This window comes from Monodelphis domestica, chromosome 1 (genome assembly GCF_027887165.1).
Source record: "Monodelphis domestica isolate mMonDom1 chromosome 1, mMonDom1.pri, whole genome shotgun sequence".
NCBI classification, from domain to species: domain Eukaryota; kingdom Metazoa; phylum Chordata; class Mammalia; order Didelphimorphia; family Didelphidae; genus Monodelphis; species Monodelphis domestica.
The window spans coordinates 508,953,516-508,975,910 of NC_077227.1; the positions used below are offsets into that span (position 1 = coordinate 508,953,516).

Sequence of the window (22,395 nt, forward strand, 5' to 3'; positions counted from 1 at the left end):
GCACACAGTATGGAATTTTGTAACTTAGGTTAGAATGTGGCTAGACCAGTCATGGTGAACCTTTTAGAGACCAAATCCCCAAACTGCAATGTTCACACTATAGGGAGCCACCTCCCTTCCCATTCCCACCCCCTCCTTACCCCAGACAGGTGAGGGAGGAAACATCCTTAGGCATGCGTGGAGAGGGGGAAGGGAGCAGCCATACCCCCCTGGCATATGTGCCATAGGTTCATCAACACAGAACTAGAATTTCCACTCATGTCAGTACGCAAAGCTTTATTAACTGAATACTATATGTCAAGCATTGTGCTAAGCATCAGGCATTCCAAGAACTGAAAAACCCTGTCCCTGAACTGAGCTCACAGTCTAATGCAGAAATGCAAATAACGATGCATCTAAAAGATCCAGACCGTGAAAGTGGGAGACAGTTTCAGAGAAATAGCAATGACATCCTGAGAAGGTGGGATTTGTGCCACTTTGTGGCAACATGAGGGTGACTACTCCCTTCTCCATGCTGTGCCAGGGCAGCACAAACTCTGAAATGTCCTCCCAAGTTCAGAGGCTTTGTGTGTGGTAAACTATGAGCCTCTTGGTCAAAGACCTGCTAAGTTTATTGGCAGGTTGTCTGAGGAGTGAATTTTTAGCCTCAGCAACCCTTTGAAACTGTCATCTAAGGCCTAAAGGGGGCTTGTCTTTGGACAGTTGGACTCTGACCTGTCAGAGGAAGTACCCCCACACATGACATTTCTATTCCTCAAAATACTAGTGCAACACATCCAAACCCACTAGACAATCGAGAGATTTCTTGATTGGATAAGCCAATGAGTCTGACATAGCCCTCAAACCCACCCAAGATCAATGGAGAAGTGGGCAGAGAATGCCACAAGGGAACTAGATGCAGAAGTGTGGTACTACCAGGTCCAAAGAATATCACAGTCCTGAAGCTAAAGATTTAAGAGTCTAGGACTAGATTGGGTTATTTTGTTTTATTTATGTACAAATGCCATGCTCAGGGACTAAGGTCAGAAAACTCTGGGTCTAAGTGTCAGGGTTTGGGGGAAGCTTAGAAAGCAGTGAAAGATGAAAGCCCTCAAGCCAAAGACAAGGGTGCCCTGATTCGGAAGCATCTAACATGAGATCCACTATACTTCAGAGTGGTGCCCAAAACAAAAATTTAACTCAAAGGAGACACGAAGGTAGCTCAGTGGATTGAGAGCTGGACCTAGAAGCAAGAGGTCCCGAGTTCAAATTGCCCTCAGATACTAGCTGGGTGACCCTGGACAAGTCACTTAACCCCCACTGCCTAACCCTTACCATTCTTCTGCCTTGGAACAAATACCCAGTATTGATTTTAATATGGAAGGTAAGGGTTTTTTAAAAAATATAATTGGGAAATGTTAATAATATTGATATGTGGTTTAATGTACAGCCTTGGAGAACTTTTTGGATGGTTTAATGCTGCTCCCCCCAATCCATTTTTTTTCTTAGTTTGACACCACTCTCCTGTGTCAGAGAGACAGCATGAAATCAGAAAATTGGGGTTCAAATCCCATCTCAGATATTTCCTAATTGTATGAGTAGGCCAAATTTTTGGGCCTCTGGACCTCGTTTTCTACATCCGTAAAATGAGGGGGGTTGGACTCAATAGCCTCTAAGTCCTTTCTAACTAAATCTTTAAATCTGTGATCATAGGCTATGTCCACAGATCTGTTGCACTCAGAAATGGAGAGATCAGCCAATCCAGTTGCATAAGGTGGTAACAATTTGACCTCAACCATTGAACCAACACTACCAGGATTATGATTTTAAAAAATATTTTCCCAACTAGAAGTAATAACCATTTTCAACAGATGTTTTCCAGATTTAAAAGTTCCAAATTGTCTCCCTCTCTCCCTTCTTCCCTTCCTTTCCCTCTCCTGGAGAAGATAGGCAATTCAAGAAAGTGATTTATTTTAGGAAAGTGGGGTATCTTTCACAATTCTGATGCTTGTTCTCTAGTTCTGAATTCCATGATTGTAAGTGCAGCTGGGCATGGTGAAAAAAACACTTTCTGTCCCTGATGAAATGTATGATGAAGACAGAGGCAGAGGTGTCTAGTTAGACCTGGTGGGCACATTACAACCTCCCTTGGTCACTGTTCTTTCATCTGTAAAATGAAGCAATTGGACTCGATGGTCTCTCAAGGCCCTTCAAGCTCTAAATCCTATGATCCAACTCTCTCATGCCTCTCTCCCAACTCTAAATCTTTTTGGTCCCATCCTGGGCAAATAAGTATTGTTCCTTGGCTCATTAATAAACCTGCTTGCTGCAGGAGCTCAATGGGGGAAGGGAATTCTCGGCCCCAGAAAGCTGGCATCTGGGAAGGAAAGGAAAAGGCACAGGGGAAAAGAAAGGGAAGGAAATAAACTTTTATGAAAGGGGTGATTAGACTCAGTGGATTGAAAGCCAGGCCTAGAGATGGGAAATCCTGGGTTCAAATTTGACCTCAGACACTTCCTAGCTATGGGACTCTGGGCAAGTCACTTAATCAATTAGCACTGGTTTTATGAAGGTATGGGTTTCTTTTTTTTTTTAATTAAGCACCTACTATATGCCAGGCACTATGTTGAGTGCTTTGCAAAGATCTTATTTGATATAACACTGCTGAGGAGGGAACTCTAAAAGCAAACTGAGGCGGTGGTCCAAGACCCCAAGATGTGGAGAAAGACACCTAGGCAGAACATCAGCCAATGGGGAAGCAGCTGTACATACAGTGAAATTCCATTAAAAAAAAAACCCCAAAACATTCAACTGAACATTTATTGCAGACTTATAAGAGGCAAATGAGGCTCTGTTTGATGGTGGTCACTGACCTCACGGAGCTCATATTCCAGTGGGAAGTGCAGGTAAGATACAATGAATGCACATATGTACATCTCGTGTGCTAAGTACACAAGAGGTAAGTTAAGGTCAAAAGTGAGGTCTGGGAAGACTAGAGGGGAGCTATTTGAGTTGGGCCTTGTAATAGATAATTGGAGGGGGTATATTTGATGGGTAAATGATAACTACTAGATCAGGCAGCTATCTTCTTTTTGCCTACCCTCTTCCCTCTATACCTCCCTTTCTCCCTCTTCTTCAGCCTCCCTCTTCTTCCCCTCCCCCCTTCTTCAGCCTTCTAAGTCACTCAGGGTGAGCTATGTTTCAAATGATATAGTCTTTATCTTTTATCTCAAGTAAGGGGTTTATTTGGAGAAGACAAGAAAGGGTAGAGAATGGTGTGTAAAAGGGTTGGAGGTTCCCCTATTATCTACAGTGAGCCTTAGGTTGGAGGATATTGAGAGAAATGGTTGATAGGTCTAGTATCACCAACAGAGTAAGTCAGAGAGAGATATATGGACTATTGTCCTTCCCCTCCTGCCTTCAAATCAGCCAGGCCACCTCCAGCCTGATTACCCCAAGTCCCAGAGATAAACCCAGCTTCTTCCTTCAAAGTCACCACCATCAGCCAAGAAGCCCAGAAATCTGCCAGCAGTTGACTCTTGCCTTCAACTGTTTCCCAGCCACATTCCAAAATGGAATCTTCCTTTGATTGACAGCTGATCAATCTCCAGCCATTGCTTCTTGTCTTGCTGCATGCTTTCCCTCTGGCTTTTGCATGCTTTCCCAATTCCTCTTTCACAGCCTTAAAGAGAAGTAGAAATTTGACAGGCAAAGAAGGGAAGACTAGGGATCCATGAGCAAAGGGGAAGATTGGAGCTCAGCTCTCAACCCACTCCAACCCCCTTTCCCATGAGCTGGGCTGTGGGACCCAGCCGTAGAGACAAAAGACTCCCTGGGCTCGGAATCTTCATTTGTATAATGCTTTTAATTGATTCAAGTTTTCACAGAAAGGGTTTGCTTTCACTGCCAGGCCTGGAAGGCTGCACCGCTGTGTGATCTGGGGGAAGACAGGGATCTCTTCCTTTCAGCAATTCAGACTAGAATTTCCCATCTTTAGGTTTTGTTAAGAGAATGCCTGTGCCCCAGAGCAAACTAGCTCCTCTGAATACTGTCAGGAGCCCACCCTTCAGGCTCTTGGGTCTCTGCTTGACCTGGCACCCAGGCTTGGTCCTGGGAGCCTTGTGAGCACAGGGTCCAAAGAACACTCACCTCAGATCCATCCATCCATCCATCATCTATTAATAATAAAAATACTGTTGAGAATGACTGCATTCACATCAACGATTCCATTTAATGCTCACAACTGAGAGGAAGGTGCACATTGGAAGAGCTCTGAACAATTTAGAGATCTGATTTTTGATCTAGGCTCCAACACCATCCAGGTGAACATGGGCAAATCACTTCTTCCTGCTAAGCCTCAGTTTCCTTCGCTGTAAAATGGGAATCATATTTGTCTTACCTAGGCTAGTGCTGTTATGAAGAAAGTCTTGTAAACTGCAACCAGAGGAGTAGAAAATCCTTTGAAGGAAGATTTGAGAAGAATCTCCCTTGGTCATTTTTTTCCAGTCACATCCAACACTTTGTGACCCTTTTTGGGGTTTTCTTGATGAGGAATACCAGAGGGTCTCTCCATTTTCTTCTCCAGCTCATTTTACAGATGAGGAAACTGAGGGAGCCAAGGTTAAGTGACTTGACCAGGGTCAGAATCTGAGTCCAGATTAGAATTCAGGAAGGACTCGAGTCTTCCAGGCACAGCACTCTGCCTACTGCACCTCTAGCTACCCATAGGGATATTTTATGTTGTGGAGTCATTTCAGTCATGTCTGATTCTCCATGATCCCATTTGGGGTTTCCCTGGCAGAGATACTAGAGAGGTTGGCCATTTCCTTGTGCTCATTTGACAGATGAGGAGAATAAGGCAAGCGAGGTTAGGTGGCTTGGCCAGGGTCACACAGCTAGGAAGTATCCGAGGCTAGATTTGGACTCAGGAAGGTGACTCTATCTGCTTGCAGGTCTAGCACTCTACCCATCCTCCTGGCTACTCCGAAGGCACCTCCTACTTTGCAAAGCTGGGTAGAGAGCAGTGCATGTGGCACATACTGGCACAATTTCTGTGACTTGGTTATTTTGCTGAACTGTTTCAGTTTTGTTTTTAAAAACCCTCACTTTCTCTTTTAATAACTGTCCTAAGGCAGAAGGGCAAGAGCTAGGCAAACAGGGTTGAGTGACTTGCCCAACTAGGAAGTGTGTGAGGGCAGATTTGAACCCAAGTCCCCCTGGCTCCAGGCATGGCACTCTCCACTGTGCCACCTAGCTGCCCTTCGCCAAACTGTTTTGTTGTTTTGAATTCTTGCTTCTGAGGGATAGTGCTTTTGGGAAGGGATAAGAGCTTCGAGGGAAATATGGGGGAGGTAAACCATTAATAAAAATTCATTTTTAAAAATGTGAGTAGAAGTACCTCTGTTACCTCTACCTTCTCAAATGGGGAAACTGAGAAGAGAAGGGACTCGCTTAATATTCTATAACAAGGCCATAACAAATTGCCAGCAGGGCCAGGACTCAAACAAGGGTTTCCAGGAGCCTCCCAAGCTATAGGCACAGCCAGGGTAGCACTGTGGATGGCGTGCTGGCCGACAGTCATTCTTGCCCTAAGTTCAAATCCCGCCTGAGACACTTAGTAACTGTGACTTGTTTGACCCAGTTTCCTCGTCTATAAAATGGCGATGATAATAGCCCCTGCCTCTCAGGGTGGTTGTAAGGATCGAACGAGACAATAATTGTAAAATGCTTAGCACAGTGCATAGCACCTAGTAAGCACTATATAAATGCCAGTTTTTATTATTGCTATGCCTGGCGCATAATAGGTTTTAAAATGTTTATTGACTGACTTGCTGCCCAAGCCCATTAAAGCCCTTCTTGGGCCTCCCTTGTGATCCATCCAGAAATGAGCCTTTAAAGCAGGAGTTCTTAACCGAGGTCCAGGAACCATTTTTTACAATATTTTGATGGCTTGTGTTTTGGTACCACTGGTTTCCTTGGTAATCCTAAGTATTCCATACATTTACAAACCTTCTTCCAAGAAGGCATCAGTAGGTCTCCCCAGACTGCCACATGGGTCCATGGCAGAGAAGGTCAAGAAGCCCTGTTAACAGGTCCTCCAGCTCTGGCTCTGCACCCTCTGGAACATGCCACTAAGCCTGTGCTGAAAGGACTAGTCTTCTTGGAGAACACCCCTCCAAAGGCTCGATAAAGCCACGTGAGTTTGCGAGTCATGGCAGGACTGATTGCTTAGGGAAGATAAAACAGAAGGGCCCAGACAGCTTTCCCAGCAGCCCCTAACTCTACAGTAGATAAGAGGGCATAGTTTCAAGGATGACCATGTTCATATTTTATAAAATAATAGTAATTCACTCACTGACCTCTTCCCAGGTCAGACCCATGGAAAATTGTGTCCAATTCTGGGCGCCGTACTTTAGACAAGACATTAAGAATCTGGTGCATTCCAGGCCCAGAGACAGGAGGTCCTGGGTTCAAATCTGACCTCAGATACTCCCTAGCTGTATGACCCTGGGCAAGTCACTTGACCCCCATTGCCTAGCCCTTACCACTCTTCTGCCTTGGAACCAATACACAATAGTGATTTTAAGACAGATAGCAAGGGTTTAAAAAAAAAAGAATGATGCATATCCAGAGGAGGGATACCAGTTTATGAAAGGACTGGACACCAGTGCCTACAGGACTGCTGAAAGGAACTGGAAATATTTAGCCTGAAGATACAAGATGGAGATGTGTCTCTGTCTCCCAAGTACTTGGAGGGTTGTCATGAAAAGATATCCCAGAGAAGAGAACAAAGAATAGTGGAGGGAATTTGGAGGGAGGGGAAGATTTCAATGTAATGGAAGGAATTACTTTCTAACAAATAAAACTATCTTACAATAATGTAATCTCACTTGAGCTAATTCATGAAGAAAATGGAAGACCACTTAGATGGGGGATCCTTGGGAACAGTTGGCAATTGAACAACTGAGGTTCATTCTGCTGATATGGGCTTCGGTTCTGTTGTTAGTCATCCCATTTCTTATGCTAATGGTAATGGGTAGTGACATGCTGGACTGGGGTTTGGGTGGATGGGAAGAAAGAAATGAGGCCAAGCATATCCACAGGAATGGAGATGTACATGTAGGAAGGAAAGAGAAAGCCAGAGATGAGCTTGACTTTGACCAAGGGCAGGTGGAAGGAGAGGACAGGAGGCTGAGGCTTTAGCAGATTATTATCCTCTTATCTGATGCTCTCAAAAGTTCTGTAGGGTAGGCCAAGCAGATATGATGCCCATTTTAAAGAAGGAAAGCAAAGCTGAGGGAGGACATTGATTTGCCCACAAACACAAGGAACACAAAGCTGAAAGAGGCCTTAGAATGTGCCAGAGGTTGAATGGACTTGAATGGGCACCGTCTAGTCCAATCCTGTCCTGAGGCATAGAAGAGGAAGGTGAGTTACCAAGGTAACCCAAGTGGTACATAATGAAATCAGGATGTGCCTCATGCCCTCTTGCTTTAAATCCAATGCCCTTTCCATGTCATCAAGCAGGGGCTTCCTGCTGTAATTTGGAGCTCTGAAACTTGGACTGGACAGGGCCCTCCAGTGCTGCCTCAGAAGGGGGCGTGCAGGAGCTCCCTGGGAATAAAGGAGTCTTGATGAGGAGCCCAAGGCGGACCTCGTAAGTGAGTATGTGAGTGGGCAATGGTGGATGCGTACAAAGGAGAAGTTTGGCCAAGAGGAAGCCAGTAGGGCACACAGAGTTTGAATCTAGAAGGACTGGCACAGCTCCATCCAAGGTGCTGGCGGGATGTTTTGCATGATAATACATATATAACCCAGAATGAATTGCTTGCCAGCTCCAGGCAGGAGGAGGGAAGAAGAGAGGGAGACCATTTGGATGCTATAACTTAGGAAAACTTATGTGGAAATTTGTTATTATATGTAATTGGTAAAAAAAGAAACAAAACGAAAACCAAAAGGCAAGAGGGTTGGTTCAGTCCTTGAGGACACGTGAGAGTAAGGGGAAAGCCGTTCTATCCAGAATGGAACCCAAGCTAGAAATAAAAAGCCTAGATCCAATCCTGCCTCTATGGTGCCCACGGGTGTGTGGATTCCCATGGATGTGCCCAGCAACACAGACTTAAAGAAGGGCAGGATTTGGGAGGTGGGAGGGCCTCAGAAGCCATACCTAAGACCAAACCTAAGAAGGAGTCCCCACTATCATTTGACCGAGTAGCTCTTCTACCTACTCTTGAAGCCCTCCAAAGAGGAAGATGCCAATAGCAAGTCATTCTGCTTCTAAGGGTTAGAAAGTTCTTCCTCCAAACATTTACAAATGCCGTTCATTGTTCCTGGTTCAGCCCTCTAGGACCAAACAAAACAAGTCTAACTCCTTTTCCAAATGAGAGTGCTACAAACACCTGAAGTCAGGTATCACAATCCTCTTCTTCTCCAGGTCAAAAATCACCAGTTCCTTCAATATGTACTTAACAGGAGGCCATTCACCATCTAATGTTCTTGGCTTGTCCCATGATGGTTCCATGAAACCTGATGCTTTCAAATACAGAAATGATCCCCTTTACCCAGTTCTAGTGGGCATTTCCATTCTAGGGTTCATCCCACAAAACATCTCCTCTATACCTGCCTTTCCTTGATGGACACCGTGATGGCAGCTACTCTGAAAAGCAGTTGGAGGTCTCTATGGACTTCTAGAAGGAAAGTAGGGGTTCATCCATCCTTGGTCCCCTTGAATTGGGATCCTGGCCCCTCCTCTGACTAGGCTTGGCATTCTACCCACATATATTCCTTAGGAGATAAAGGATATGATCTCTTCTCCTCTCAGGTCTTCAGGACCACTCAGGAAGGGATGTCTTCACACTCTCAGTTTTGGTCACTTTTAGCCAGGCGAGTGTAGGCAGCTGGAGGGTAGAAAAGACCATCTATGTGCCTGGGGCCCTGATTTCAGTAGACTTGAGAAGGCAGCTGGGAAAAATGGAAAGAACAATGAAACTAATCAGAAGACCCGGGATTCAAATCGTGGCTCTGCTATCTGCCAGGCTAAATCAAGTAACCTCCCCTGGGCCTCAGTCTCTGCATCTGTAAACAAAGAAGGTAGACTAAATGGTCTCCAAGATGCCTTCTAATTCTAAATCTTGGGATCTATCATCTATGACGTAGGGGACACTTCTGGGGCTTGGGACTTGGGCTCTGGGAAGTTCTCCTCCCGAGATGTCTCATTTGAAGCCTGAGATGCCCCATCTTCGGTGCTGGAGGCGTCCACGGAAAGGCTGGGCTCCCGCTGGTCACTGTTCCGCACAGCTGCCTCCAGGGCCTTCTGGCGTCGGTAGAAGTGGGAGAATTTGTTGAAGATGATGGTGATAGGCAGGGCCACCACGAGGATGCCACCCAGGATGCAGCCCGAGGCAGCTAGCTTGCCTGCCACAGTCACAGGCACCACGTCCCCGTAGCCCACAGTCGTCATGCTCACAGTGCCCCACCACCAGCAGGCTGGGATCGTGTCAAAGCCGTCGCCTTCCTCCCTCTCCGCTGTATAGGCCACGCCAGAGAACACGGACACTCCCACAGCCAGGTACAGCAGCAGGATGCCCACCTCCCGGTAACTATGCTGCAAGAGAAAACAAAGGTGCTGAACCCTGGGAATCCACTCTCCCCTACACCCAGCTCTTGCCCAGAGCCCCGAGCCTCACACTAGCACGGTGGGTAGCCTTGCCTCCATCACTTTCTGTCTCTGGGCTTCTATGACAAAATCTTTAAAATAAGAAGTGTTAGCTGAATAATGGCTGGTCCAAGGTCTGCCATTCTAGGATTCTTACCTCATGTCTTCAGATCCTTCCTTGGTCCCCACCTCCTTTCCCAAAGAGGAAATAAGGACCAAAGTCTTTCTCGGGGTTCATTTAGGCTCCCCGAGGTCTAGACTGGCCCCTCTTCTGCCTTGGAGGAAGTAATTGACACCTGTGACTAAGGGCTGGCTCCTCAATCAATACCCTTCTCTCCTCTTTGGAGCCACCAGTGTCTGCCTGCCCTGGCCTTCTGCCTTGCAGGAAGTGAATCCTGCAGAGAGGGGGCCCAGGAGCTGAGAAACAGAGTGGGACCTCTGGCTAGCAGAGGATGGGCTACACTTTCACCATTCCCCACAGATCTTACTTGCTCTCAGGGCCTCCTCTCCTGCCCAGAGACAGCACAGAGACCAGTCTCAGCTCTGGCACTGGCCAGCTATTAGGCTTTGAGCAAATCACCTAATCTGTGAGCCTGTTTCTTTGGAAGAAAATCAACTTTTTCCTTGAGTTTACCCAGGCAGGTCTGAAGTTAAAATGAAATATCTATTTATAGGCCCAAAAAGTTGCCTTTGCTTTCCACAGGAAGTATAACAAATGCAATGGGCTTTTTGAAATGTTCTGTGTGATCTGTATTTGTTAAAGTATTTCCATGAGGCTTTGATTTTTATTTTGTTTTATTTTTTAAACTCTTAGCTTCTGTCTTAGAATCATCATTGTGTATTGGTTCTAAGGCAGAAGAACAGTAAGGGCTAGGCCATGGGGGTTAAGTGACTTGCCCAGGGTCACACTGCTGGGAAGGGTCTGAGGTCAGATTCAAACCCAAGACCTTCTGTCTCTGGGTCTGACTATCAAGCCACCCAGCTGCCCCCAAGGCTTTGACTTTTAAATGTTCTCTCTAGTAGAAGAAATAAACAATCCTTTTATACTACAAATTGAGTTTACCAAATACTTCTGAAGTACTGTGTACAAGTGATAGTTGCTAAGGAAACAGATGAAAAAGAAGACAGTTATTCCTGCCTTCTAGGAGTTTACAGTCTGATAGAGAGAATAAACTATACCCACAAATAAATACAATTAGGGCCAAGGGGGCAGAGGTTAGATAAAGGGCCATATGAGCAAGATTCTCAGATTCAGGGGACCGGCTTTGGCTTCAAAAGCATCAAAGGAGCCTTAGAAGTTACCTAGTTTAATTCTTTCATGATATTATTCATTTCATTTGGTTTTTTTCTGAACCTAACACATAGCAAAGCCGTAGAAGGAGAGAGGGCTTTACCCCAAACTGTATTTTCGTTAGGGAGGGCTTGCTTTTCTTTTCTAGCTAGTATGCAATCACTCCAACCTGAAGCTTCCCAAGATGTCCTGTTTGTTGGGGATTCCTCTGGCCTTCCTTCTGTCTGCTGCACGCTCCTGGGAGTAGGTGTGTAGGAGGATGGGAGTTGGGGATGGGAAGAAGGCCTGTCTCCATCTCTCTCTCCCCCTTCTCCCCTCAGAGTTCCTACAGATCTGACCTCTGTGAGGAGGAGGGAGGGAGTTATTAACGGCAGGCCTGAGTACCCAGGAGACTGTGAGACCCCAAAGGGAATCACCCGCTGAGATATATGGGAGACCCGGTCACTTCTCAGGGGGTCCTCAGGAAGGACAACTACTGTAAGGAGCACTGGGATGATCTAATGACAGTTTGCAGGTTTACAAGGCTCCTTCTTCACAACCACTCTGAAGCCAATCACGTATGATTGATTATCTTTTCTCATTACGCACACTAGCAGCTTAGCAGCCCTGAAACTTAACATCCCATCTCTCATCTCCAAGCATTCACGCCGGCTGGCTCCTGTTCCCAGGACACACTGTCTTCACCTCTACCTCTCAGCATCCTTATCTTCCTTTAAAGTCGATTTTAAGGGACCACCTCCTGTAAGAGTTCTTCCGGGAGGTTCCCAGAGACATTTCTCTTTAGTGCTCTATCCTTGCCCAGATTACTTTGTATTTATTATTTATGTGCCGTGTTTATCCTTCCAGTAGAGTATAAGGGCAGCTAGGTGGCAAAGTGGATGGAGTGCCAGGCCAGCAGTCAGGAAGACCTGAGTTCCTATTCAGCCTCAGACACTTCCTAGCTGTGTGGATCTGGGCAGGTCACGTCACCCTGTTTGCCTCAGTTTCCTCATCTGTAAAATGAGCTGGAGAAGGAAATGACAAACCTCTCCATTATCTATGCCAAGAAAACCCCCAATGGGGTCCTGGAGAGTCAGACTGGACTGAAACGACTAAAAAACAACATAAAATATAAGCTTCTTGCAGGTGGGGTCTATCTCATTTTTCTCATTGTTATTCTCAGGATCTAACTCTCCCCCTAATGGTTAATAAATATTTATTAAGAAGAATGGCAAAGATGGGAAGAATCCTAGATCTCAGATATCCATCTATTTTATGGGGAAACTGAGTCAACACATTATAGTAGAAATTGGGCAGATTTAGAGTCACAGGCTTTCGGTTCTTAGAGGCAGCTAGGTGGTGAAGTGAGTGGACAGAGCACTGGATCTATCAAGAAGACCTGAGTTTAAATATGGCCTCAACTTTCAAGCTGTGTTAACCTGGGCAAGTCACTTGATTCCTATTTGCCTCAGTTTTCTCATCTGTAAAATGAGTTGAAGAAGGAAAGGGCAAACCATTCCAGTATCTACCAAGAAAATACCAAATGGGGTCATGAAGAGTCGGACACAACTGAAATGAATCAATGACAACACGGAGAAGTTATTTCCACTTTATGGCCTCAGTTTCCTCATCTGGGGAATATAAGGGAATAATAATTCTTGCACTACCTCCCTGAGAGGGCTCTTGCAAAGGAAATACTTTGCCAACCTCAAAACCTAGAGAAACGTGTGTAGCCTCATTGCGGCTCTGTGCAGTGTGAAGGAAGAACAATGGGTTTATCATTAGAGCATATTCTGTAAGGGTCCCAACGCTGCTGATTACCAGCTGAGTTATGCTGAGCCAGCCATTCTCCATTTCTGGATGCATTTGCCCTTCACTATAAAATAGGAAGGGTGGGCTAAACGTTAATACAGCCAGGCCCTTGGGGACTCGACCCCCCAGGCATACTAGAAGCCCTAACCTAATATCCCTTCTTCCTGGTAGTATACAAAATGGTCCAGTCTCCATCTTCACAGGACTCTTTGAGGGTGGGAGCCCTGGTCAACTGGTACTTCTGCATAGCTTAGCAAAACTTTCATCTCTTCTTTCCTAGTCCCTGTGAATCAGAATTGTTTTTCTGCAGAAGTGAAAATCTGGTTTCCATATTTACCACTGCTCTTTCATCCCCATCCATCTTAGCCCTGTCCATCCTGAATTCTCCTTTTTTGCTCTATCCTCCGCCTCCCATTTTGCCCTTTAGATCCCCTGTCCTTTTGTTAAACTTCCTTTCATCTTCAATCTCTTTCTCTCATATACCATCCACCTTGTAATCATAGAAACTTGACCTTCCCCCCAAAGACACTGCCTCCCTGGCCGCTCTCCAGTATTGAATATACCTTCTCTCATGTTCTCACCATGAAATGAGTGAAAAGGAGTGGGAATATTCCTGGTAGCTGACTGGGACTCTTAGCTTGGAGTCAGAAAGACCTGAGCTGGGATTTGACCTCAAACATTAACTGTATAATCCTGGATAAGTCCCTTAACCTTTACTTGCCTCTGTTTCTCCATTTGTAAAATGGAGATAATAACAGCAGGTACCTCCTAGGGTTGTTGTGAAGCTCAAAGGAGATAATAATCATAAACACTTCACACAGTGCCTTGGCACACAGTAAGAGCTACATAAATGTTATTGATTAGTATTCCTTGCTCTTACTGGCCCTTCCAGACCTTTTCTCTGTTGCCATCACACAGCAATCTCTCCTCTTTTGAGGTTCACTCCAAAAGTCTATAGCATAAATTCCGAATCCTGTTGTAGTCATTCAACTACATCCTGGTAACTCTCCTTCCTTTTTCAAGGAGCTTAGTACTTGGTTCAAAGTTTTCTTCTTCATACCAATCCTTGTCCTCACACTTGAGACTTGAAAACATGCTATCATGTTCCTCGAACATCCTGGCCACCCAGTTTATCAATTTCCTCCGTTCCCAAGTCCTTCATTCCCTTTCATTCACACAGAAAAAATGGTCACACCATTCCTCTCACTCTCACTCCTAAGTGGGCTTCCTCAGCCATCTTGAACTCTGAAATTCTTCTCTAACCATAACCTCATCTTTTCCGCTTACCCTTTGTCTGACTTCTCCTAAGTCTTTTCTTCCTTCTCTCCATGCCATGCCATCACTTTTGCTCTGCTCTCAGAGAGCAAAATTAATCTTAACTTTAGTTAACAAGCTCCTCTTTAACAAGTCCAACTACATACTATTCTCTATCCTTGGTAATTCACACTGCTCACGCCTTACTGAAGCTCTGCCCTAGGTTACCCATACTCCTTGCCTTTTCTGCTAACCATGAATGCAGAAAGTCACAAAACCTCCCTGCCTGGTCCACTATAGACTTATGTTACCGCACTGCAACTGGGGCTTCACTGCTGCATGGCAATCCTTCCCCGAGGTCCCCACCCCCATTGACAATTGCATTTTCTCCAGTCTTTGATCCAAATTTCACACTGCCTCTAACCCTTCCTCTGAACAAAGGATTTACTGAGAAAATAAAAGGTCATGCATACCAGCCTTAAGCTCTCCCTCTGCTCCAACAGCATGTCTTGAAAGCCCTCCATACTCCTGTTCTCTTTTCCTTTCTTCTAGTCTCCAACAAAGAAGTCAGCCTTCTCCTTTCCAAGGCAAAGGCCTCTATTTAGGCCTTTTATGCCATTTGCTCCCATCTTCTCTAGAAGTTTATCCTTTTTTTATCCTTTTTCTCTCTCATTTTCAACCTTTCCTTTTGGCCGATGCTTAAACAATGCTTGCTCCTTTCCCCATTCCTTCCTTTTTGTCCGGTTTTCCCTTTTCTTTAAAAAAAAAAACTTCAATTGACCATGCCATTTCCTCAAGTTATGTTTTACTCTCCCTAAAAATCTCAAGAATGGGAGGCTGGACCTGGGATTTCATTGGCATAGGGCATCCCTAGAAGAGGAAACTTACTTTACCAATGTAGGTAAGCAAGTTCTCAGAAACTTCATCTTGGCAAATTGCATTTGAAAGATCAAGTGACTGAATCTCGGAGGTTTTGGCTACAAGGTTGGCTCTCTATCCATTGTGCCATGACCGACACTCAAATAGAAGCAAAATCCTCGAAAAAGCACCTTTGTTCACTTCCCCGACTCCTTTACCTCTCACTCACTTCTCTAACTGCCCTACCATCTCCATTCTGACCCCCTCAACCCAACCAAATGAAACTGCTCTCTTCAAGGTTACCGGTTATCTCTTAATTCTTCAGTGTGATCGATTTTTCTTGGTACTCAGCCGTCGAGACTAATAAGCATCTTCTTCTTAACCACCTACCCCATCCCACTGTCTCTCTGCCCCACCCCCTCTTCCAAATACTCTCCCCTCATTCTCTGCTCTGAGTGCTCCTTCTCATTAGGATCATGATCTAGCCTACCTACTAAGCATGGGTCTTTCCTAAGCCTTTGTCCAAGGTCCTCTTTTCTTCTCTTTCGCATCTGTGATCTCAAACCATTCCACCATCTTTATTAAGCAAATAACTCTCAAATTCATATATCCAGCTCTAAATTCAGGGCTTATCCCTCTACAGCCCTACATTACCAACTTCCTGCTGGCCATCTCCACTTGGATGTGCCCATTGGCATCACAAGTTACCTTGTCCATATGGAACATTCTTTCCCAGGGCTACTTAGGAGGCACCACCATCCTTACAGGTTCATTCAAGGCTCAGATGCCATTTCCAATAACGGTGGCCCTTGGGTGTCAGTGTTTTCTTTTTCATGTATACTCTTCTATTTAATTGCCCTTTTATATAGCCTGTAAAACAGAAGCTCCTGGAGGATAGGAACTCCTTGCAATTTTTATCTCCTGACATAGCGGCTACATAGCTAGCCCGGGAGCCCTGGGTTCAAATCCTACTTCAGCTGTGTGGCCCTTGGCAAGTCAATAGTAACCTCCCAGTGCTTCAAGCAACTCCTTAAGACTCTAAATTACAGAGGTAACTCACCTACAACATTGTGAAGGGAGTTTCCTCATCTGGGAGTTCCCTATCTCAAAGAAATCACAGGTCCAGAACTTCTGTTTGGCACAATGCCTTGCATACAGTAGGAACAAATTCAACAATTAAGTTCCTAAGTTTCCTTCCAGGACTGATCCTATCATGTGGACACATCAAAAATCATCTGCCTTCGGTATCCCCAGGAGAGTACCCGCACCTGATGCAACTCCTTTATTTTAACTTGACATAAGGGACTTAAGTGAGATGTCGGATTCAGAGGTCAAATGCTTTGCCTTCCATCACGCAGCTAGTGTCGGGGCTGGAGGGTTCAAGCTCAGTTGTCCTGACTCCAAGTCTGGGTCTATTCAGCACACCTGGTGGCCTCTCCCCAAGAATATCATTAAAATTACCTTGAGCGTGGCCCCCAGGGAGCGCAGCCCGGTGGAGTGGCGGGCCAGTTTGAGTACCCGAAAGATTCTCATGAGCCGGAAGACCTGCACCACCTTGCCCAGGCTGCCCAGGTTTGAGGATCGGCCCAGCATGGTACTCACAAGCAGCGTGAGGTAGAAGGGAAGAACGGAAACGATGTCGATGAGGTTGAGCGGATGCCGGAAGAATCGGGGCAGACTGGGGGCCAGCAACAGGCGGGAGGCCACCTCGAAGCTAAACCAGGCAATGCAGAAGTATTCGAGGCACTGCAAGACCGTAGGGGGCTCGGTCACGTCCTCATCTTGATCCTGGTGGTCGGGCATGCTATGGATGCACATGGCCGCGATGGAGACGAGCACCACGCCGATGGAGACACAGCTGAAGAGCTTGCTGGGCAGCGAGTAGCCCGGGTTCTCCATGGTCAACCAGAGACGCTTCCGCAGCTGGCCGCAGCGCACCGCGCGGTAACGCTGCAGGTCCTGGTTGAAGTCGGAAATTTCATCGGGCGACGTGTCCACGCTGCTCACGTCGCTCTCCTCGTCCCAGCTACGCCTGTGGCGCTCGAGCCGCCGCTCGTGGTAGCGACCACTGCAGCAGGCGGCCAGAAAGCAGTCGCCCAGCCCCCAGTACTCGGCCTCCTGGCCAAAGGCGAAGACACACAGCTCCTCCAGCACGTGCAGCCGGCCGGTGCGGTAGAAGTGGAGCAGACACAGGAAGAAGCCCGGGTGCCGGTCAAAGTAGAACTCGCGCTTGTTAGGGTCGTAGTCGTCGCAGAGCTGACGAGCCTGCTCCTCCGATGCCGCGGCCTGCAGACGGCCGAGCCGGGTGTCGGGAAACTGAGCCAGCGCCCGGGGGCTCAGGCGGCGCCGTACCCCGCCCACATTCACGTTGAGCGCTTCCCCCGGGAGCCCTGGCCTCCAGCGGCCGCTGGGAGATTCGCTGACCATGGTGGGCCCGGAGCGTCTTGCCGCCTGTGCCTAGAGATGAGAAAAGAAAGGCAAAGTCTATGTCTGGGGAAAGCCTTTGGGGAAGCAGCGAAGACTCCCGCTTCTCCTTATACGTGAGGGGCTTTCCTCCATCCTCCATCACCACCACCACTACGTTCTCCATTCTCCTTTTCTCTCTCTCTCTCTCTCTCTCTCTCTCTCTCTCTCTCTCTCTCTCTCTCTCTCTCTCTCTCTCTCTCTCTCTCTCTCTCTCTCTCTCTCTCTCTCTCTCTCTTCCCCCCTCCCCCCTCCCCCCCCACAGCTTTCTACCATAATCCTCGCATGAGATAGCAAGATCTAGTACTAAGCAGGACCTACAAGGTTGTCTTGTTGGACCCTTTGAAAGTTTTGTAGATGGAACAATAGACCCAGAGGTTATGTGTCTAGTGTCAAAACTGTGATTCGAACCGAAGTCCGTTAATTCCAAATCTAATGCTCTTCACTCAGTTGGACGCTGGAGGGAAAGCAGGGAGCCCGAGGTGAAAGAGGTCAGGAAGATTGGGTGTCCATCCCTCTCCCCTCACCCTAGAAATCTCAATGACTTTCTCCCGAAGTCTGTCTGGGCTACTTGTGAAGGGAAGGGAATTCCCGAGCCGAAAGGAACTGAAATCCCAGCCATTCAAACTTCCCACTGCAGCTCTAGCCACCTCCCCCTTCCAGGCGCTCCACCTGTACCGTCGGAGATTTTCTATTGCCACATAGGCGATGTGTGGCCCCAAGACCCTGGCCCGGATCTCCCCTGCACCCCTGCACCCCATGGGACGAGACGGCTTAGCCTGGGGCAAGCCGCCTCCCTAAGTGCTGCCCGGGTTGCGGGAGCCGGCGCCCCTTACCGCTGTCCAAACCGGAGCACCCGCCTCACTGCCTCGCCCTTGACATTGGGAACTTCCCAAGAGCGGCGTGCAGTCTCCTCGCCTTTGGCTGGTTCCAGGCAAACACAGAACCCTGTTCTCCCCGTTTATATTTGTGTGCTCCCTGCGAGGTGAGGGCACCCCGACTTTGCTAAGGGGAGATGGGATACTCGGCGCCTCCTTGTGAGCTATGGCTAGGGCTGCTTCAGTCTCTTCCTTAGGTTGAGCTGAGCTCGAGCCCCGCCTCCTCAAGCCGGGAAGCCGAGCTCGCCTTCTTAATGGACTCTCCGGCCGCTGCGTAAACCAAGTGCCCCCCCACTTCTCCACCCCCCGGGCCGGGCAGCAAGGAGGTAAAGGGGGAGTGGGAGGGGAAGGGCAGCCCGCGCCGGGGCCGCATCGATTGCTGCTGGTTAAGAAGCTGCGGGGGAAGGAAGAAATGACAGGAGGGAGTCAGGCGGCTTCTATTTCTGATTTGGCCAGAGCTGAGAGGAGCGCTGGCTTCAGGAGGGATGTGACCAACACCTCCTGCCCACCAATGGTCTGTGACAGGGAAATCCGATGGTCAGGACCCCCTTAGGTCCAGAAATGCTAAATTCAAGCCAATTTCTCCATAATGAAGATCCTTGGCCAGGGGCTAGGAAATCTGGCCGTGGCTCCCTCCTGCCGTGGGTGAGGCATCCAGCAGGCCCAGAACACACTCTGTACCTTCCATAGGAAAATAATAGCTCCCTTCTATAGCTCGTTACAATTTACAAAGCACTTTCCTTTTAACAGCCCTGGGAGGTAAGTAGTGCAAGTATTTTTATCCCCATTTTACAGATAACAGGAAACAGGCTTACAGGAGGGAAATGGCTTTCTCAGGGTCTCACAACTAGCCAGCAGAGAACAGCCTCTTGAACCTCACATCCTAAGGCTCTGTCTGGTACAGCATGGATATCTTTCAAGGACACTAACCAATTTTCATCCTCCTGAGCTAAACATAACTTAGATGTTGTCCTTTGAAAACCTGTCTAAATTCTTTGACCATTTTATCCATTAGGGAATAACTTCTTGTCCTTATAAATTTAAATCTGCTCCATACATATCTTGGATATGAGACTTTTAACAGAAAAACTTGCTGTAAAGATTGTACCCCTGGTACTGTTCTCCTTTGATCTGTAATGTCACTGATTTGGCTTGTGCAAAAAAAAAAAATCAACTTTTATTTAATAGAAGGTGGACATTTTATGCTCTGTAATCCTCTCTATCTCTTGTTTGGTCATGGATTCTTTCCCTTTGCTTAGATCCAAAAGATAATTTCTTCCTTGCTTCTATGATTTGTTTATAATGCCTCCCTTTATGTCTGTCATGAATATATTCAAAACAAAACATAAGGTGCCTGAGAGGAACGTAGGGGCTCTAGAAATTGGAGGTGAGCCTTGCAAAGTTGTGGAGGCAGAAAGAAAATAGAATGTGGAGTTCTAGGACTGCAAGCAGCCAGTTTGGCTGGGATGTCGGGTTCATGAAGGGAAGCCATGTAAAGGAGTTTGGAAAAGTAGGCTGGGGCCACAACGTGGAAGACTTTGGATGCCAGGCTGAGTAATTTCTGTTTTGTCCTAAAGGCAATAGAACTACCATGTTTTGTGAGCAGGAGTGTGACATTGTTTGACCTGTGCCTTGGGAATGTCAGTTTGGCAGCTGAGAAGACCAATTAGGAAACTATTGCAAACTCCACCCTGAATTACTCCCAACTCCTCCATTCCAATTCATGTGCTGCTAAATGGAGCAGGAGGAAGTTGCCACACGATGCCTACTGAATACATTATAAATGCATGTTATCCAAGTTCAGTTGGGCTCTCATTGCAGCAGTGCAATCCTCCCTCATTGATTCCCTGCGTCAATCTTGAAAAAGCTTGAGTGATCCTCTTTTCTCTTCAAACCACCCCTACCCCGACCTTCCTCCCACTTTACCTCCTACCTGACAGAGAAAAATGAGGCTATTCAATGTGGGCTGCCTCTTCTCTTCATTTCAAAACCCCTTACCATTATCTTCAATTCTCTTCCTTTCTTTCCCCTTTTCTCTGACAATGAGATGACCCTCTTTCTGTGTGTATGCCTTTGACTTCACCCTCTCCTATCTCCTCCAGCAGACTAACTTTACTCATCCCTTCTTTCTAATGTTTCTCCCAATCTACTGCTTCCTTCCCTGGTGCCTTCAAATATCCACAATCTTCCTTTAAAAAAGATACAAATATCCCTCATCCTTTAAGAAAAGAGCCTTCACTAGACCCTACCTATAACCTATCATAGTAGATTTTTTTCCCTTTCTGAGCCAAACCTCCTAGAAAAAAGTGGTTTATCCTCCCTGCCTCCACTTCTCTCTTCAACCCTTTGTAGTCAACTGACGCTGCTCTCTCCAAAGTTTCCAATAATCCTTTAACTAATAGAGTTGATGGTCTTTTTGTAGTCCTTAACCTTTTTTTTTTAACCCTTACCTTCTGTCTTGATTCTAAGGCAGAAGAGTGATAAGGATTAGGCAGTTGGGGAAATATTATTTCATTTGATCCTCACAACAGCCATGTGAGGTAGATCTTATTATTATCCTCATTTGACAGTGAGAAAATGGAAACCAAGAGAGGTTAAATGACTTGCCCAGGGATACATTGCCAGAAAGTGTCAGAGACCAGATTTGAACAAGATCCTCCTGATTCCAGACCTGGTGTTCTATTCACTGTGCTCCCTTGATGCCCTTGTCCTCATCCTTCTTGACATAGTTGCTTCACTTGACATTATGGACCATTCTTTTCTCATAGGTTCTCTTCTCTGGGATTTCGTGACACTACTCTCTACTGGTTCTCCTTCTACTGTCTACCTACACCTTATTTTCTCTTGTCATTTCATCATCCAGAGCATGTTCTCCTAATGAACCAGGGGGCACAATAGATAGATCATCACACATGGAGTTCGGAAGGCCTCCAACACTTACTAACTGTATGACCCTAGGCAAGTCATGTAACCTCTGTTGGATTCCATTTCCTCAGTTGTCAAATAGGGATAATAAATAATAAGACCTAACACATAGGGCTGATGTGAGGACCAAATGAGATAATATCTGTAATACCCTAACACATTTCTTGGCACATAGTAGGTACTCAAACTTCTGTTTCCTTCCTTCCTAAATGTGGATGTTTCCCAAAGCTCTGCCCTAAGTCCCCTATTCTCTTTTTACATCCTCCCTCAGTGACCTCATCATTGTCATTGAATTAATTAACACCTCTTTGCAGATGACTCACAAATCTATATCTCCAGCCTGTCTCTTTCTGCATTTAATGTTGCATCACACATCGCCGACTGGACATTTCCAATCATTTGTCCTAGAGACAATGTCAGCACATCCAAAACTGAACTCATTATCTCCCCTCACCAAGTTCTCCCCTCTCAACTTCCTCATTTCCTTTGAAGGTGACGCCATTTTCCCAGTCTAAAGGATTCATTACCTTGTTATTTGGCTCGATCTCTTTCTCTCTCTCTTTCTCTCCCTCATCTCACATTTCCAGTTAGTTGCCAAATCTTTCTCTCTCTACTCCCACATCATTGTGAATGTGACCCCTTATTTTTTTTAAACCCTTACCTTCCGTCTTGGAATCAATACTGTGTATTGGTTCCAAGGCAGAAGAGTAGTAAGGGCTAGGCAATGGGGGTTAAGTGACTTGTCCAGGGTCACCCCACCAGGAAGGGTCTGAGGCCAAATTTGAACCTAGGTCCTCCCATCTCTAGATCTGGCTCTCAGGCCACTGAGCCACCCAGCTGCCCCCAGTCTGATGTCTTCTCAAATGACCCCGCTACCACTTCTTGCCTAAATGGTTTGCCTCCTAATTGCCTCAAATGTTTCTCCACTCCAGCCCCTCTACTACACTGCTGGCAAAATGATTTTCCACAAAAGCAATTTGAACCATGTCATTCCCTTCCTCAATTAATTTCAGCGGTTCACTATTGTATCTTGAATCAAATACTTCAGACACATACTGGTGGTGTGACCTTGGCAAACAACTTGCCTCAGTTTCCCCATCTGTAAAAATTGGGATAGTAACGGCACCTACCTCTTGAGCCTGTGAGGATTACATGAGGTGATATGTAAAGTGCTTTACAAAGCTCCTAGGGCCATATGAATGCTTTTTATTATCTATATAGTAATCATAACTGAGCCTTTGAGAGTTAAGGATCTTTCTGAAAGCCGAGTTCAAGGGAAGAAGACCCAGGATAGAACTTTG

General features: G+C 46.4%; 1 protein-coding gene across 1 annotated transcript; it reads right to left on the minus strand.

Moving 5' to 3' along the window:
• Positions 1–255: 255 nt before the first annotated feature.
• On the minus strand, positions 256–18,676 carry KCNS1 (potassium voltage-gated channel modifier subfamily S member 1). Its single transcript, XM_007475825.3, has 3 exons — positions 18,128–18,676; positions 16,290–17,285; positions 256–9,583 (listed from the first exon to the last, which is right to left on the minus strand). Exons 2-3 carry the CDS (start codon positions 17,253–17,255, stop codon positions 9,125–9,127), a joined length of 1,425 nt encoding a protein of 474 aa, XP_007475887.1. The 5' UTR covers positions 17,256–17,285; positions 18,128–18,676; the 3' UTR covers positions 256–9,124.
• Between the last annotated feature and the right edge of the window lie 3,719 nt (positions 18,677–22,395).